Source organism: Poecilia mexicana, unplaced genomic scaffold (assembly GCF_051168715.1).
Source record: "Poecilia mexicana isolate PSO_F unplaced genomic scaffold, ASM5116871v1 scaffold_18, whole genome shotgun sequence".
NCBI classification, from domain to species: domain Eukaryota; kingdom Metazoa; phylum Chordata; class Actinopteri; order Cyprinodontiformes; family Poeciliidae; genus Poecilia; species Poecilia mexicana.
The window spans coordinates 13,467,956-13,484,639 of NW_028263387.1; the positions used below are offsets into that span (position 1 = coordinate 13,467,956).

The following is a 16,684-nucleotide window of genomic DNA, read 5'->3' on the forward strand; positions in this document are numbered from 1 at the left end:
CGTGGACGAGCGAGTGCGCCGAACCATAAAAGTTATCAAAGATTAACCTGATATATCGCCGCTTTTTAACAGCTTACCTTTCTTATGTCAACGGCAACTGAGCACACTTAAACACGTTAGAGAATTTTGTAAAGTGACGTCGCTTAAAATTTACCTGACACCGACTGTAGCCTAGTTTAGTTGTCCCACCACTGTGATTTAAGTGATAAAGCAATAAAATATTAAAAGCTGCCTCCAGTGTCGTCTGTTTTACATTGGCCTTTACTAAAAATATTCAGCAGGGAATTGAGCTTACCGTCTTTCAAAAATATTTCGTGTTTTTGAAAAATGTAAACTACTTTTGATTTTTAGATAACTGCAATTAATAAAACCTATTAATTTAACATGATCCTAAATTAATTTCCTTTTTATATTCTTTTAGTTTGGCTTTACATTGGTTTATGAAAAAATGCTTCATTGTCATATAAAACTTTTATACAAGTTATTTCAATTAAATGTCATTTGTTTAACAAAACAGCAAGATTTTGTTTTAAATGTTAGTTGTGCATACAAATCTGGTGTTTACAGTAAAAAAATGTTCTTAGAAAGTTCAGTGGAAGGAAGAAAGCTATTTCTGCCAATGACCTTTGGAAGGAGAGGGCGTTCATTTTCCAGCAGGACAACAATCCTATCCATTTAAAAAAAAAATTCAAAATCTCTCTTTCTTACTGTTTATTCAATGTCACATGCTGTTCTTATTTTTTTCTTTAAGTATGTAAAGCACCTTGAAATGCCTTGCTGCTGAAATGTGCTATACAAATAAAATTTGATTGATTGATTGATTGATTGATTGATTGATTGATACAGTGAGCTATGATACAGTTGTTAAGATCAAAGTGTATTCATGGGTTGAAGTGGCCTAGTGGAAGCCAAGTCTTAAAAACAATTGAGAATATTTGAGAAGCCTTGAAAATTGATGTCCACAAAGGTTTACCATTCAGTCTGACTGAGCTTAAACTGTTTGTAAAAAATAGAGATTTCAGTCTGCAACTGTTAAAGCTGGTACAGACATACCCTAAATGTAAATGTTTCTTAGAGGCACTGACTCAGGATTCTGAATACATATGGATGCATGCAAAAGTATTTAACATTCTTTTGGATTCCAAAGAATTTCTGAATTTGAATTACTCCTGAAAAAAAATGAAAACAACTAATGACACTGACAGCGATGCAACATCTGAGAGGTGCTGGGTTGTAGGAAAACTTATATGAGTTACATATATAATCATTAGTTCTTTCAATAACTTTGACGGTATTCCCCCATAACACTCTTTTTAATTTAGATACTGCTATCAGAGGGGGTAAACAGAAGCCACCACACTAACTCATAACGTACATCTTTCCTAATAACATCAACAACTTAGATAAAAAAGAAAGTTTGAATCAGTTGTTTATTGATCTGAAAAACTAAACATAACAAAAAATAAAGTTTAAAATTAAGAAATACTTTTACATTTCATAAAGATTGAATAGATGTAGAAAATTTAAGTTGTGTGGTGTAGCATCTTTAAACTCGATAAGACGACAGGAAGGAAACGATGTCAATAACTGCACTATTTCGGCTGCGTAGAGGAGATAATGCAAATATCTTATGAACAGCGTTCATCATGCCTTAACCCTAGACATCAAGATCATCATCGGGGTCCTCCTGGTCATAGTCGTCATTGGCATCGGGCTCGTACAGAATCCGCCCAGAACCTGGACCTGGATGGAGCAGAGCCGTTTTCCTGCAACATTAGAAGAAAGACAATTTTACAACTTACAATATGTGTGTACAGTTTTAAAACCCTTTTAAATGTAAGGACATATGACATCATTGAAGAGATTCTGACTTCTCTTTGCTGAAGACGAAAGGCAGTGTGAGTTTCTGCTTGGCCTCCAACTCTGAATCGGACAGTCGAAGGTTGAAGGTCAAGTTAGCTGTTGGGTCCGCCTGTTGACACACAAGGACGATCAGTTTCAGCACCTGTCATTTCATGAGTCCCAGCTCTGTTCAGGATGTGTTAAACTGCACCTGCTCTTCCTCTGTGCTATTGGTTTTATGTTCAGCATGGCTGGCCTTGCTCAGAATGGTCACTGTGAAATCCTCTGCGATGCAGAATATCTCCTCCTGGGGGGGGAGGTCAAATGAAAGCTGTCAGTAACTCATAGCGGAATACTAGCCGAACAAAGTAGCCTACATATAAATGCTTCTTCTTACATCTTGCATAATTTTCCCTGACTTGGAGCGCTTTGTTACTCTTGCCACCGCTTCTTTTCCCTTCACTCCAGGTGCCACGGAGATGAGAGAAGTTGCCAAGTGGCAGACGCTTCCCACAGTGCCCCTCTGATGCATATCTGTGTGGAGCAGGCCAATAACAGCTCTCACAGCTCCCCCTAATGAAAACAGAAAATAATACATCAGTGGAAAAAGTTCTCCATCAACGTAAAGCTCCAAATTGCAGAAACAAGTTGTTTGATTCACCTTTTCTTAGCTGCTGAAGTGTCTGGCAGACAGCAGGCGGAGTCTTATGTCTCAATATCCAAGACAGAGAGTCGATGACGAGCACGGCTGGCTTTGGATGTGATGTTTGTTTGACCAAGTTTGTGAGGTCCTCCAAACTGAACTGTTGAGCCGTGAAATTTGGGTGACCAGTCCACCCGAGGGGATCTGAATAGGCATTGTGAATATGTAACCTGAAAATAAAAATATTTTTTTTGGTTTTATCGGTGCGCTTTGAAAAAGTTTTTACAAACCTTGAAGGTCTGTGTAGTTTGTCATTCTGCAACTACAAAACTTTATGTGCTTTATGTGAAAAACCAACACAACATTTTCCTAATCTATTTGATTTATGTTGGTTTCAATTACCTCTGAGTGTCTGATGGTTTCAATCCATCCTTCAGCTCTTCTTCACTCACATCAAAACACAGGACATGTATAACTTCCTCCCTGGCAACAGAAAGTATATTTAGAAAGAGATTTATAGTTATTTTTCAGTGCAGGAATATACATTCATCCATTATCTATACTGGCTTGTTCTTGCGTGAGGAGCTAATGCCTATTTCCACCTGTCAGTGGGCATAATGACAGCTGGAGGTTTTCTAGGGTACCCCCTGGAAAAAACATAAGAATTTAATTGATTTTCAAAAACAAGATTTTAATGCACAAGTTTGAGGTTATGACGGATTTTCTCCAATTTATCCAAGGTAATATTTCTACAGCCAGGTTCAAATATACATAGACTTAAATAATGTTTGGATGAATGGAACATAGAAATTTTCACAAAATTTAAAAAAAAAAATTTATTGTCGTCAACAAGCTTTTGGCATAATTATTACTGTTCCTATAAAAACACTAAACTTCATTTACATTTATAAGTTACGTGTTGCTTTTACAAATTCTTAAACCAGTTTTGATGTTACCACCAGCATGCTTGACAGGTGGTACAGTGTTGTTAGTTTTGAAAGTCTCACCTTGATTCCCCCACACAAACCTCTTATTCTTATTAAAAATATATATTTGTTTTGCTTGACCATAAGCCCTTACACAGGAATCTTTTGTATTTTGTCAAGGTGGACAGCCACAAATTTAAATCAAGTTGATTTCTTCTTTCTCAGTCAGTACTTGATTAGTTCTTGCTAATATTAACAGTAATATTTTTGACTTGCAGACACAATAAGACAATGATGTCAAAAGACTGGACTAAAACTCAATAAAGCAGCCTAACATCAAACATCTGAAATGCTCTCAGCCTCCATCCATTATTTACCAACCAGCTTAAATATCCAATATTTCAGCCAATACATGTTATTGGATATCTAACCAGAAATTACAGAAATTTGCTGATTGTGACAAAACAAGTGCGGAATTTATCTGCAAAATGCTAATGGACGATTTACCAAGCACGAGTGTGGATGTTTGTATAATTCTGATCCTGAGAGAATATGAAGAAATCCGTGTTAAATTCAAATTTGTGTTTTTTATTAGCACAGCATTGTACCTGTTTAAGGCAGCAGTGATGAAGCTCTTCAGAAGATCTCGCCCTGAGTAACTACAGGAGTCTGTTGATGATAGATATTTAGCAATGCATTAGGTCAACTTAAACTGTTAGAGTGTTATATTAAAAACTTTTACCTCGTATTATTAGAAACCCTCCACTCTCAATGCCTTGCAGTAATTCAGACAACATGGTTGACTACAGTGTACAAGTATCTACGGCTAATTAGCATGCTTCTACATTAGCACATGTTTAAGCTACAGAAAATAGAGAAAGACTATTGAATTAATTAAACGGATAAACGGATAGCACCTCTTTATCATACATGTGTACATTTAAATTATCTAAAAGCTATTATTTCTAGGTTGTTAAGCTGTTTTTGTTTGCTTGGTTAGCATGTTTTGGTTGCCCACGATCGTAAAACATCATATCCCATGCTTCCCATGATCATGGGTTCGTGGGTAATGTAGTTTATTGTCACAGTCGAGTGACAGCGTAAGTGCTACACAAAGACTACGTTACCCAGCATTCATAATTGGAATTAGCTCGTAGCCGCTTCAGGAGGATTGGTGGTAGATTGGATCAGCTCCGCGGACCGATCCCGCCCGCTGTCATCCTACCAGCCTATCCGCGAACGCTATGTAATTTTAGAAACCAATCAGAGAAGAGGAATCCCTCCCGCTGTGTTCTTCTGGGCGATCTTGTCTAACGTCACCCTCCCCTTTTTGCCTCCTAGAGAAGCTGCTGCCGCGCGGAATAAAGCCCAAAGTCTAGTGGGTTTGTACAACCCGAGAGAAGAATCGACAAACTTCATGCGAGAGCTTCTCACCATGGATTTGTATATAGCATTTGTGCTAATTTGAGGATTATACACTTCCTTCTTCTGTTTAGCGATGGGTTTTGCAAATGCAAGCTCGAAATACGCGGATCTTAAAAGCTCGCCACACTAGGCGACAGAGGAATTACTATTTTTTGACTTTTAAAAAAAGTGGTTTGTTTGTGCTCGGTTAACGGCTGCCGTTGTTACGGATCTTGACCGAGGGGATAACCACAAGTTTGATCCTATTGTGGACAATAATTTTTTTTCAAGAAGAGTTTCTCTCCCTAGTCCTTAGTGTCCTTGGCTTCTTTTTCCAGTGCCAAGTTACCCGGGCGATAAGGTGCAACCACGCCGGGGGAAGGCTGCTGCTCTCGGGCTAGCTGAGAGGCGGCTTCTCCTTGAATCGTGGCCTCGTCGGCTAGGCGACAATGCTCGACATAATGTCTGACCACCAAGGTATGTATGATAAAGATCGTTTAGGAATGATTGCTTCAACATTTGCAGTATAACGACGTTTTAACGGTCAACGGCTGTTTTACGGGTTTTAAGCCTCGTAAGTTGTGACTAATGCTACTGCTACGTTTTAGTTGCGTAGGCTGTATTAATAGCTGTACTCGCCTCCTTCTAATCCACTTAATGTTGTTAATGTACCGAAAAAATATAACTGCTGTGAAATATGTATAGTTTTAATGTAGCTACTGTAATTTTACAGTAAAATCGGGTATGTGGGTCTTGCTAGTTAGCTAACGCGCCGAATCATACAGCTAAGGCTAAAAGCTAAATACAAGCTAATCAATAACTCGATCTCTGGGCATATTTAAATGCGTTTTCAACCAAAGTACTAATTGAAATATATTGCCAGAAAATGTAATTTTAAAATCTGATTCGAAGTTAAAAAACGGCAATGAACCAGACACGCCCGATTAAACGTTGGCAGCACCTCGCTAGCCCCAAGTTAGCACACAAGCTTCTTCTCCTTCCAACTTCCATTTCAAGAGAACCCAGCGTGAAGTGACCGATGACCAACACAATACACAGCCTGAGTCAAACCGACATGAAAAGAAATGAATGTGTCTGACTAGAGAAGCACAACTGTCTGAGTTTAATACTTTATCTTCAAGCTGTTTGGCCATTTAGCTCTATTTTTTTAAACCTTAGTTTAAATGCCAGTAGCAGCTCCACACAGCAAACCTATTAATAATTGTCTGCTGATTAAATCCACGTACATAAATACAGTTGACATGAACATTTTGATATGAATTACAGTGGTTTAAAACGGCTCGCAGATACTGAATAGCTGACCTCCGTTGCGGTTGTTCGGGGGTGTACACTATTAGCTAGCGCTGTCGTCTGCTGGATTTCTTCGGTTTTATTTCACAACTATTCCCACCTCTCGACGCTGCTGGGAGTTTAAAGATACTAATCGAAGCAGACTTTTAAATAAGCCCTTCATGCTTGTCGTTAATAATCCCCATTAAGTTATTGGCCCGGGTTAGCCTGCTAATGCTAGTATTAGTCCTGAAGGAGCGTCTTGCAGCGCTCCTTCAGGCAACAATGTAGTGTCATTTTATTTCACACGAGCAGGCTCGGTTGTAATTTAAAGAAACGTTTTATTTGTTTGTCTCCCACAGATTCACTTTTGACGTGTAAAACGGAGCCCTTGGTGAGTCCATTTATTGTTATAGTCATTCATTTGGAGTTGGCTGTAGACTGAAGCTTGACGCTGATGAGATTTACTTCCTGTAACAGCAGCCTTACTGTTTTCTGTAGCCCCCAGAAAGAAAAAAGAGGACTGTTGAGGACTTCAACAAGTTCTGCAGCTTTGTTCTGGCTTATGCAGGCTACATCCCCAGTCCAAAAGAGGTGAGCTGTTTTCTTTTTTTTTTTTCTTTTTTTTTTTTTTAATTAAACCATTACTACAAATGTTAACTAGCTATGTTTCATTTGACCAGTTTGCAACACGCACGATACACAAAGATGCACAAAAACTCTTCTCCTGTTGTAGTCCCATAGTATTTGCTTCAGCATTTGTTCCTAGAAGACCCAAAACGATTAATGATTAAGACGTGTCCCTGCTTCGACAAATCTGATTCAAATAAATGAATCAAGTGTGGCAGAGGCCCCGGTAATGACCCATTAATAACAATCAGGTGGGTTACTGCTGGGAAACATCTTAAGCACTCTGGATTCTGGTCCTCAAGCACTGACAGCTGTTTTAGGGGACGTTAGACGCTGAAGTGAGTAACATGCAAATAAAATGTTTTGTTTGCTGGGACGGACAAAGCTGTCAGTGTTTTTGACAGAAAGGTGGTTTTACATTTGCAGCATCTTAAAAAGCCGCTCTCTTGTTGTTAAGTCGAGGTTCTGTAGTTTGCCAACATGTCCTCAGAAGGGTCGGAGTTTAAATACCAGCTGAGATGTTTTCAGTGCTGAAGTCTGGGTTTGATTCTTTTGGAAATATAAAATTATGAATTTTTCCTTTTACTCCAAATATACATTTGTGATCAGGAATTTTGCCTCCAGTTTGTTTGAATGGTGCCTGCCTTTTGACTTGTCTTATCAGAACTTTGCTATTTGTTTAACCGATTTCTATTTTTGAGCTCCTGACAGAGGGCCCACAGATTACTGCACATTTGTTTAAAATAAGAGCCGCTTTCCTTTAGTCAGGATAACGTCTTAAACCAGGGGTTTTAAATGGCACTACGTTGTCTGGACTAGATTCCAGATTAACCACCGAACCTCCCGTTTTACCAAATCTCGTCGTTTTTAGACCAATCCATGAATGAAAGCGGTGAAAAGCATCTCTTTGTCAAACTGACTCACCCAGAGTCATCTTTTCTCATTGTGTTTTTTGAGATTTGTAGAATTTGATATGTTTTTCAGCTTAAATGTCCAGAATGAAGTTAAAGGTCCTGGGAAATGATCTCCACCTTTCACAGTTTGATGAAATATGGGATTTAGAAATGGGGAAAATTTCAACGCTGCAGTGTTTGAACATGAGAATCGCTTGTGATTCACAAGCAGAAAAGTTGAGACCTAGAAAGAAGCATCACTTATAATGGATGCTTTTTTTGTCTTTTTTAACCAAAACCTTCAAATGTAGCATTACTGCCCCTTGTTTGTAAGAAAACAGAGACAAATTCTTATTGTTCACGTTTGATCTGCAGGAAAGCTCCTGGTCTCCAACTTCGTCCAGCTCGGCACACAGCTCAGGGCTGTCGGCGGACGGGGGCGGCGGGGGCAGCAGCTCCATCGGCAACGCCTGGCCGGACGGGAGCTCCGACATCCACACCATCCACACGTTTGTGCGCAAGGCGCGCGCGAACAAGGGCAAAAACATTCGGCGCATGCACTCCGACAGCACCCTGCTGGACAAGATGCGCCTCAAAGACTCTCTGTACGACAGCCAGGCCAGCGCCAAGGCCGAGCGCAAGAAGGACAAGAAGCTGAAAAAGCTGTCGCTGGGCTCGGCCACGACGGCGCCGGACAGCGGCAGCAGCGAGGGCGAGAAGCGGGCCCGCATCAAGCGCAGCAAGAACTCCTCCAAACAGCCCAAAGCGAAGAAGCTGAAGAGCTCCGCCGCGCAGAGCGAGACGGACTCGGAGACGCGGAACTCGCACGCCGAGACGCGGGCCGCCAGGGAGGAGCTGGCGTCGCACGGCGGCTCCTCCTCCAGCATCCACGGCCTGGGGAAGCCCGACGAATCCATCAGGGAAGCGGAGATGAGCTCCAGCGAGGGCGAGACATGGATCGCAGACGAAGATATCATGGTGGAGTCAGGTACGACAGCTAGCGATCGTTTTAGGAGTCGACACGTCTCTGGATTAAATCTGATCAAAAAATGTCACGTTCTGCAGGTTTTTCAGACCCTTTTCTTTTTTTTTTTTTTTTTATTCAGTGTTAGATGCAAATGAATAATCCAATTAGTTTTTAATTAAGAAAGTAAAGATTTTATTGGCTAAAATACAATAAGAGCTTTCTGTTAGTAAATCTGAGCTACAACTGTACCAGTTTTGGCAAAAGTCTTAACTGTAAAATGTGCAAATTTTTTGCCCAGTTTCAGCTTAATTACTGCTCTGACTAATGGTTGTCCACCAAACTCCCCCTTTTTTTTTTTTTTTTTTTTTTTAATGAGTCTGCATACTCCAGTTGACGATGAATCGGTCACCAAACCATTTGACGTCCGCTAACTACGATCTCTCAATCTGCCGCAGGCGACGACTCGTGGGACCTGATCACCTGTTACTGCGGGAAGCCGTTCGCCGGGCGGCCGATGATCGAGTGCAACCAGTGCGGCATATGGGTGCACCTGTCGTGTGCGAAGATCAAAAAGTCCAACGTTCCCGACATCTTTTACTGTCAGAAGTGCAGAGACTTGCGGCGGTCGGGACACAAAAAGGACACCTAAGAAGGACGTTCTCCGCTGTCCTCTCGACAACTCACTTTAACTCCGATGCCTACAGCCAAAACAGCCTAAATTCTCACCCAGGAGGCAACTGGCTCTGCAGTTGCACAAATTATTTTGACAATCAAAAGAAAAAAGGAAAAAAAACAAAACATATCTATTTATCCTTGACGTGTTTTTTTTTTTTTTTTTTTTTTTCTTTTCCCCCCATTTCTTTTTGGCGACTGTGAAGAACTGGTGGCTATTGAGAGAATTGTTTGTTGCTTTATTAATTCCCACACTAATTGGCTTTGTGCATATTTTTGACTTTTTTTTTTTTTTCTCCCAACTTGTAAATTTGTATCTAAAGGAATACCAATCCAATTTAGACGGATATTTCGCATTGACTTAAAATTGTAACTTATTGTATAGCTCAAAAGGAAATTGTCACTCTGGTTAATTAGCTTAAATTATGTCACGGGTGCTCGACGGGCAGCTTCCCCTCAACCCCCCCAAAGGTATTCTGAAAGTTGAATTTCGGAGGCGCTTTATTTCTGTCAGCGGCGCTCATTGAACGTCTGCGTATAAAGTTCTCACTCCTCTCACGAAAGAGTTGATTAATTTATTAAAAATTGGCAAACTCATCTCAGTAGGTATGCTGCATATAGATGTTTCTATATTTTTGTTTTTTCTTCCCAGCAGTCGCGTTGAGAGAGAGAGAGGGATAAGGGGGAAAAAAAAAAAGTAAAAGCCCAGATATGTTTCCACTGCATTCACTGAGAGGTGGTTGAATGTCTTTGGCTCGTTAATCAGTCATCAGTAGCCAACTTGCTTTTGAATGAGATCCACAGAGGAAAGCTGTTCAACTTGGTTGTTTTTTGAGTGTTTTTTTTTTTTTTTTTTTTTTTTTTTTTTTTTTTTTTAATCGTCTCATCTTCATAAGAGTTTGGGTTTGTTGTTGTTGTAAAGCACCTGGTTAAGGCTCCTTGTGTTGTCAAGGTTGAGCCTGGGCTCGTTTATGAACGGTTGTAAAATATGTTTTATTTCATATAACTGTTTTATTCCTTGGCTTTTTGTTTCTTTCCCCGCCAAGTGGGATCAGAGATGTGCCCGCTGCAGGACAAGAGATCGTCTCGCCTAGAGAACAAAGTTGTGTACAAAAGTGTAAGTTTGAGGCTGCATAGGTTGTGGCGTTGTTTATTTTCTACCCATTGTATTTCGTTGTTGGTTGGGAGAGTCTTAGCAAGTCTCCGGGAGTAGTTGCGCTCTCTGTACAACTTCAGTTCTGTGTACATATCCTGTTCTTCGACAACTTGTACATATGTGAAAGTGAAAAGAGAGAATACCCAAGCAAAGTCTATATTTTCTGCAGTCTGATACTGTTTTTCTTTAACTGTAGCTCAAATAATAAAAGAAAAAAAAACCTTTGGGATCATAAATCGTGTGCTTTCTTTCTGTACCAATAACTCCACACACACACACTGTAAGACCATTTTTATTTTTAAATGAGTTTAGGCACACAACAGAACGGTCATGCTTGTCCTCTGCCACTAGAGGGAGATGTTTGAAAATCCCACCTTAGTTTGGTCATGAATTAAATGCAAACAGTTGAATAAATACGAAAGATATAGCTGCAGGAAAATCCTGGATCATATGGTGGAGAGCTGTTTCAATTTTCCCCATAGACAGATTTCTTTTCCTAAGGGGGGAAAAAAGAAAACAATTGGTACACTTTAAATATATATTTTCTTATTATGTGGAAGAATCTCTGGAACTTTTAAATAAGGTAAAATTCATCTATCCGCTGTTACTATTATAACAATCTTGGTGTAATTTTTTTTTTTAAACTGCCACACCAATTTACTGTTTATATGTACTGAAATCAAGTGATGTAGTGAATTTCCTAGTGGAACAAATTTAACTCAGAATAAACAAGTAATTACCAAGAAACTAAAAATGTTTGCAGTACAGGAAACAGTTTGGGGATTTAAAACAGGGTCCAAATATGAAAGTCCTCTTTAAAGAGCTATAACTATGAGGTCTTCATAAAATATAGAGGTTAAATATATTTTCCCCAAATCCACTGAAGCTTTATTTGAACATTTTCTGTCCCATATTTAAAGAAAAAAACCCTCAATTTCTCAATATTTCTTATTTATATTTCAACATACTGAAATTTAAATTTTGCAAATTGCAAAAATAGGACAGAAAGCTTTAGAAAAATAAAATTTTTACTTTGAGTATGTTTATTTAGTCAGGGACAAAAATAAAATAAAATAAAACAATCACTGCCCTAACAAAGTAAGACATCTGTAAAATAAATTGAGCTGGAAATATGTTTTAGAAGTTCCTAGGAACTTTTAATTAGTGCTCCATGATTTCCCTGTGGAATAAATATGATGCGACACAGACTTCTCTTTGCCACTGTTCAAAATGGCAAAGACGAGCGAGCATGCCATTCAAGATATGATATATCAGAAAATAATCGCTCGCTTAAGCATGCCGATATCTACAATTGGATCGATAATCTAGAAGTTAGCTGGAAAAGTGACGAGTCTGGATGAGGAGCCACGTTTATGTCGCCTCCACCCACAGATACGACAGTAAGAAACAAGCCGTGGTCTTACGGGGTCACCAGGTCGTCATTAAAAAATATATTTTAAAGCTTTTGTATGCATCAATACGACTCTGTATAAAGACATGATTTCTTACCTTTCGGTTTCGAGAGCTGGGTATCTGAAAGCGGCCAATGGCGTCCAGAGGAGCGATTTTCCTCCTGAAAGTCCCCAAAAAGATTAAATTCAGCTCAGCTAAACATTATTCAGCCTGTTGTTTATTTTCCTTTATCGAGTTGTAAGCTTCAACTTAATCCTGTCAGTCCACAAAAGCAATACTTTTCAGGATGTCATTTAACCTCTATGCTTTTTATTTGTTGTCGTGTGCATATCTGAAGTTGATTTTCTTTCTTATTTTTAACATGCACAGAATAAACTCAAATTCTGATCTCCATCTCCTACATCTTACAGCTGCCTCTGGGTTCCACCCGAACCCAAAGGCGCTTCCTGCGTCCTCACCTCTTGTCGTTGGCTTTGTGGTTCTGGTTCCGGTTCTGGCTCTGCACAGAACCGGTCAGCGTTGGGTCGACGGGGGTCTCTGAGTGATCGTCCGCACCCCTCCGCTCATCCCCTGCGTCGCCCACAGAGAGGTCCCCCGTGTCCACGGCGTCGGACAGGTGATGAAAGACCTCGAGGTCCGGCCAGTCGACCTCCTGAGAGCAGAAACCAAGACGTCACCAAATCCCTGCAGGTGTTTGGGTCTGTACTGTTCGGGTCGTGTGAGGCGGGGAATCTCACCCTTTTGGGTTTTCTCGGTATCACGGCAGCAGATATTTGCTCTAACAGCATGTAGAGAGCAAGCAGTGGCAGCACACATCTGTAGCAGATCATCTGGGAGGAGGAATTCACGCACATCCATCAGTACAGGAATCAATGTAATAAATAGCCATAAATACGAAGACGCTCACCTTGAATATTCTCTTTAGGTTTCTCCGCTCAAGGATCTGGGCTGCAGCTCTGCGGGGTCTGTGCTGCTGACCAGTGTGGAGGCTATTTGTAGGCATGGACCCAGGGTGGGTTTATATTATGGGACTATAATGGGGCTGTTTAGGGTCATTGTTTGTGTGTGTGTGTGTGTGTTCAGACAAACCAATTAAATCTGCCGCCTTACTGGCCGGTATTTTCAGGATTTTTTTTTTTTTAAGTCTCTACAGTCGGTTTTTGGACGATGACAACATGCCGCCCTCGACACACATACATACATGCACACTACACACCCTCAGCGCGGACAGATGGCGGCGCGATAAGGCCGCATTGTTGAGGATGTTGTTACTTTCTCCATCATGGGTTCGCCTGGGGGAGCTGCGTTGACCTCAGGCCAGTTTCAGCTGGTTTTATCCTCTAATATAACTCCCCTGCCAAGGCGTAGCTCTTTATCTTCGCTCTAACTCATCCCAAAGATGTTTCTTTTTCTATTACGGTCAGGATGCTTGACCATAAGCTTGACTGGCCACAGCATCACAGGTCCTCCCCCATACATACAGTGGGGATATGTTGCTTCACCGCATGTCCATTCGGTGTTACACCCTCAACCCACCTGGAATGTTTGTTGCTGAAAAGCTCAAACTTACTGTCTGACGGAAGCACATCACGGTATATTGTAGCGGACTCTTCATGAATACGTTGTGGATAACACACAGGAAAAAAGGCTGTGTTTACAGAAAACACAGCCCTTTTTTCTGGAAGGACAGAAAAGTCTAACATTATACCTAAAAATCTGGTGGGTAAATAAGTGCCATCTAACAGCTGCTAATGGTTATGAAAAATCATGGATTAATAATAATTAGAGGTTTCTGGAAACTCTGATCATAAATGGAAATAAAAAGCTGAATTTCATTGATTTTTATAAATATTGAAATACAAACAACTGTGTCACTGGCAATTATTTTTAATGTAAGATATTTTTTTTTAGTGTACTTAAATTAAAGGCTGCCAAAAACAAAGGCCTCTTCCCTCTATTGATTTTTTAAAATAATTGGTTTTATCTGTTTTTAACCAGTGCTTCTAGTCAGTTTCTGCATTAATAACAGAACAGCTGCAACATTTCTACATCTCTGCAGTTCCCTTTTTTTGTTTTAGGCATCATATTTATTACTGAAATGTTCATATTATGACAGAAGTCAGCATAATCGGCAGGTGGAAAGTGGTTGAAAGTGATGGTGAGTCAATCTGGGCAGCAGATGTGCAAGTTTGTGCTCAAGATTTTTACAGAAAATTAATCTGATTAAAGAAGACAAGCATGAATGCGTGTTATAGTTGGTAAACCTGTGTCGCCACTCACTGAGTTTTTTTATTCATTTATTTGGTTTTATTGTCTGCACTAATTCCGCATTAGAAGAAGTCAAACAAAAGCTCTGCGAGATCGAAGATAGCACCAGGATGTCAGTGTGTGTGGTAATCTGGTAGACTCTGCAGATCACCACCCAACGCAGACCACACACACACACACACACACACACACACACACACACACACACACACACACACACACACACACACACACACACACCTCCTTCTCCTACTCGGTTGTCGCCGGCCTGCTGCCCGTGTCTCCAGAAAACCAAACAGAGGGGAGACAGAGCAGCCAGCCTGGATGGAGAGATTGGCGGAGGCCGGGGGTCGGCTCGCCGGGTACGCTCGCCGAGACACGTTTTCACTTTTCCTCTTTTCCCACCCTGTCCTAATTGTTGCTATTTCAGGATACCAAGACCCTCCAAAGATAGAGCAAGCGCTGATGGATGAGGGGAGAATAAATAAACCGTGACAGCATGTCGGCATGGGGCAGAGGCCAGATCGGCTGCGCTGATTACCTCCGCTATCAGCGACAGGCCTCATTAGGAGCCTGAGGTTGGGTGTGGGACATGCGTTTTGTTTTATTACAACACAGAGACGCAGAGAGATGCAACATGAAGATGCTGGTTCAGAGATCGCCCTGAGGTTTGGGTTTCAGCTCAGAGGCCAGAGAAACATTCGTTTCATGTATTTGATTCAGTTTTGACCATTCGATCCGGTATAACAGTAAAAATAAAGTTTCAAGACCTGAATTAGCTGAAATAATGGCATAGGAGTAGTTATTCATTTATCTCCGTGTTCTCCAGGGTTTAAAATAAATTATATTGAGTATCTTCATATTACTGCATGGATACGAATCCATCACACCAGTCTCTATCCACATGCTCATGGATTTCTTTTTCGTTTTAATGAGCCACGCATGTGTTTGTGTTTGTGTCCTCGTTACCCCGCCCCGGTCCAGCTCCCTATAAGAACCACACACTGCTAATTATAGCTGCAAACATAGACTCCCCTCTGCAGATGTGAGCGTTCACCGAACAGATCGACACGAGGCTGAGCATCGCCGTGGAAACGTCTCACCAGTAATTGTTGGCAGAAACACTGACAGGGAGTCCAAGAAATTAAACGAGATCCCCTGTTAAAACTGATGATTTTGTGTATTAAGAAATAGCCAGGATGCTTAAAGCAAGAAACAAACATGCAACTTGTGATATCTCATAAAAAGGTCCAAATGAAATGCATAAAATTAGCAGATTTGAAACTAACCTTTCAAAAACTTTGCTAAAAAGCCTGATACCAGTTACCACCCTACATGCAGCAGGTCTGATTTAAGTAACGACATCTTTTGTTGGATAATTAGTGAGTTATTGTTTTACATATGACTTTGCTTTTTGCAGGGCTTGCTGTTCTACATTCCAATTAATTTTATATAGAAGATGTACGTTTTTTCAGCCTTCTCTTAGATCTGAAATTATCATAAGACTTCTTAATACAAGCAACGTTAAATCCTGGTGGTCGTCTTCTCATTTGAATGCAATACATGAAATATATGTAGGACTCACTGAAGTTGTTGATTGATTGGTCATCGTATGAGTTTGCTGTAGAGCTGCATGTCTGTGCTTGACTTTCTGTTGCAGCTTTTGGTTTTGGCGTTTCACCCCAACATTGTCAGAGAGCCCCATCTGGCCTCCTGCTTGGAAATATTTTGCCGGCATGCCTGGCAACTCCCTCTGTGTTGCAAGCAGCAACGCAATTCGCTATTATCAGCCCTCCTGTTGAAGCTCTCTCCAAATAAATGGTTGCCACGGAGACGAGTTGGCCTGACGATGCTGGTCCTTGTTCTTCAACAGTGAGTTTTAGAGATTGTTTTCCTCCTAACCCGTCATTCTCGCTGAAACAACGTGAACTTGGGTTTTCATCCAGGCTTGTGCACAACATTTTCAGCTGTTTCAAACTTTTTAAATTATTGTACTAATTGCAATAATTAGTGCAATTAAGGTTATCTTCTGGTCATTTCCTAACACTTACAGCAATGTAAAGGGTGGATATGAATTAAAAATGGTTCAAATTAAATATAAAAACAAAGTTAAATATAAGTTAAAATGCTGCTAAAATTACATTATTTGTTAGCATATTCACCAGTGTGAGACGAGGCTGAAACAATAAAAGATAACTTAATTTTAAGGCTTTTACATATCTTTTGCAAAGCTGAAAATAAATGGTTCTGTGATATAGTGCTGTTTAACTGGAGTGTCAGTATATTTGCAGTGCTAAATGTGACTTAAAGTTTTTACTTTGGAACTTAAACTGTTGACAATAGTTAAGAAGGCTTACTTATTTCTCTAAACTGGTAATACATGTTGTGGGAACTTAGCACTGAAGACAATGCTGCTGAAACTTATTTGTTGTACCTCAAATGTATGAGATATAATGTCAAAAATTATTAAAATACACTCGTTCCTCTTGATCATAACCAAAAGGCCATAGTCTATAATGGCCTTTTGGTTGTGATTGGTCCGCCTCCCTCGATTCTTCATGGCATGGGCAGCAATTTTTA

General features: G+C 40.3%; 3 protein-coding genes across 3 annotated transcripts; 1 reads left to right on the forward strand and 2 right to left on the reverse strand.

The window, feature by feature from the left end:
* Positions 1 to 1,411: 1,411 nt before the first annotated feature.
* On the reverse strand, positions 1,412 to 4,475 carry elp5 (elongator acetyltransferase complex subunit 5). Its single transcript, XM_014989306.2, has 8 exons — positions 4,154 to 4,475; positions 4,020 to 4,080; positions 2,888 to 2,968; positions 2,504 to 2,715; positions 2,240 to 2,415; positions 2,054 to 2,149; positions 1,872 to 1,972; positions 1,412 to 1,766 (listed from the first exon to the last, which is right to left on the reverse strand). Exons 1-8 carry the CDS (start codon positions 4,206 to 4,208, stop codon positions 1,658 to 1,660), a joined length of 891 nt encoding a protein of 296 aa, XP_014844792.2. The 5' UTR covers positions 4,209 to 4,475; the 3' UTR covers positions 1,412 to 1,657.
* Positions 4,476 to 4,739: 264 nt separating this feature from the next.
* On the forward strand, positions 4,740 to 10,659 carry phf23b (PHD finger protein 23b). Its single transcript, XM_014989305.2, has 5 exons — positions 4,740 to 5,292; positions 6,468 to 6,499; positions 6,607 to 6,699; positions 8,004 to 8,616; positions 9,051 to 10,659. Exons 1-5 carry the CDS (start codon positions 5,265 to 5,267, stop codon positions 9,242 to 9,244), a joined length of 960 nt encoding a protein of 319 aa, XP_014844791.1. The 5' UTR covers positions 4,740 to 5,264; the 3' UTR covers positions 9,245 to 10,659.
* A 40-nt stretch (positions 10,660 to 10,699) lies between these two features.
* LOC148154071 (uncharacterized) lies at positions 10,700 to 13,226 on the reverse strand. The gene is made up of 5 exons (XM_088015521.1): positions 12,744 to 13,226; positions 12,574 to 12,666; positions 12,295 to 12,488; positions 11,933 to 11,996; positions 10,700 to 10,919 (listed from the first exon to the last, which is right to left on the reverse strand). Exons 1-5 carry the CDS (start codon positions 12,837 to 12,839, stop codon positions 10,890 to 10,892), a joined length of 477 nt encoding a protein of 158 aa, XP_087871647.1. The 5' UTR covers positions 12,840 to 13,226; the 3' UTR covers positions 10,700 to 10,889.
* Between the last annotated feature and the right edge of the window lie 3,458 nt (positions 13,227 to 16,684).

Bases quoted from the DNA above. Each gene is read 5' to 3' on its own strand.
- elp5 (XM_014989306.2), bottom strand. From the start codon at position 4,208: ATGTTGTCTGAATTACTGCAAGGCATTGAGAGTGGAGGGTTTCTAATA. The intron at 1,973-2,053 runs GTGCAGTTTAAC...GTGTGTCAACAG, and splicing joins ATAGCACAGAGGAAGAGCAG to GCGGACCCAACAGCTAACTT. The intron at 1,767-1,871 runs GTCAGAATCTCT...CTAATGTTGCAG, and splicing joins TTCGTCTTCAGCAAAGAGAA to GAAAACGGCTCTGCTCCATC.
- phf23b (XM_014989305.2), top strand. From the start codon at position 5,265: ATGCTCGACATAATGTCTGACCACCAAG. The intron at 5,293-6,467 runs GTATGTATGATA...TGTCTCCCACAG, and splicing joins CATAATGTCTGACCACCAAG to ATTCACTTTTGACGTGTAAA. The intron at 6,700-8,003 runs GTGAGCTGTTTT...TTTGATCTGCAG, and splicing joins ACATCCCCAGTCCAAAAGAG to GAAAGCTCCTGGTCTCCAAC.
- LOC148154071 (XM_088015521.1), bottom strand. From the start codon at position 12,839: ATGCCTACAAATAGCCTCCACACTGGTCAGCAGCACAGACCCCGCAGA. The intron at 11,997-12,294 runs GTGAGGACGCAG...GGGGACTTTCAG, and splicing joins CACAAAGCCAACGACAAGAG to GAGGAAAATCGCTCCTCTGG. The intron at 10,920-11,932 runs GTAAGAAATCAT...TTCCCCCCTTAG, and splicing joins CCAGCTCTCGAAACCGAAAG to GAAAAGAAATCTGTCTATGG.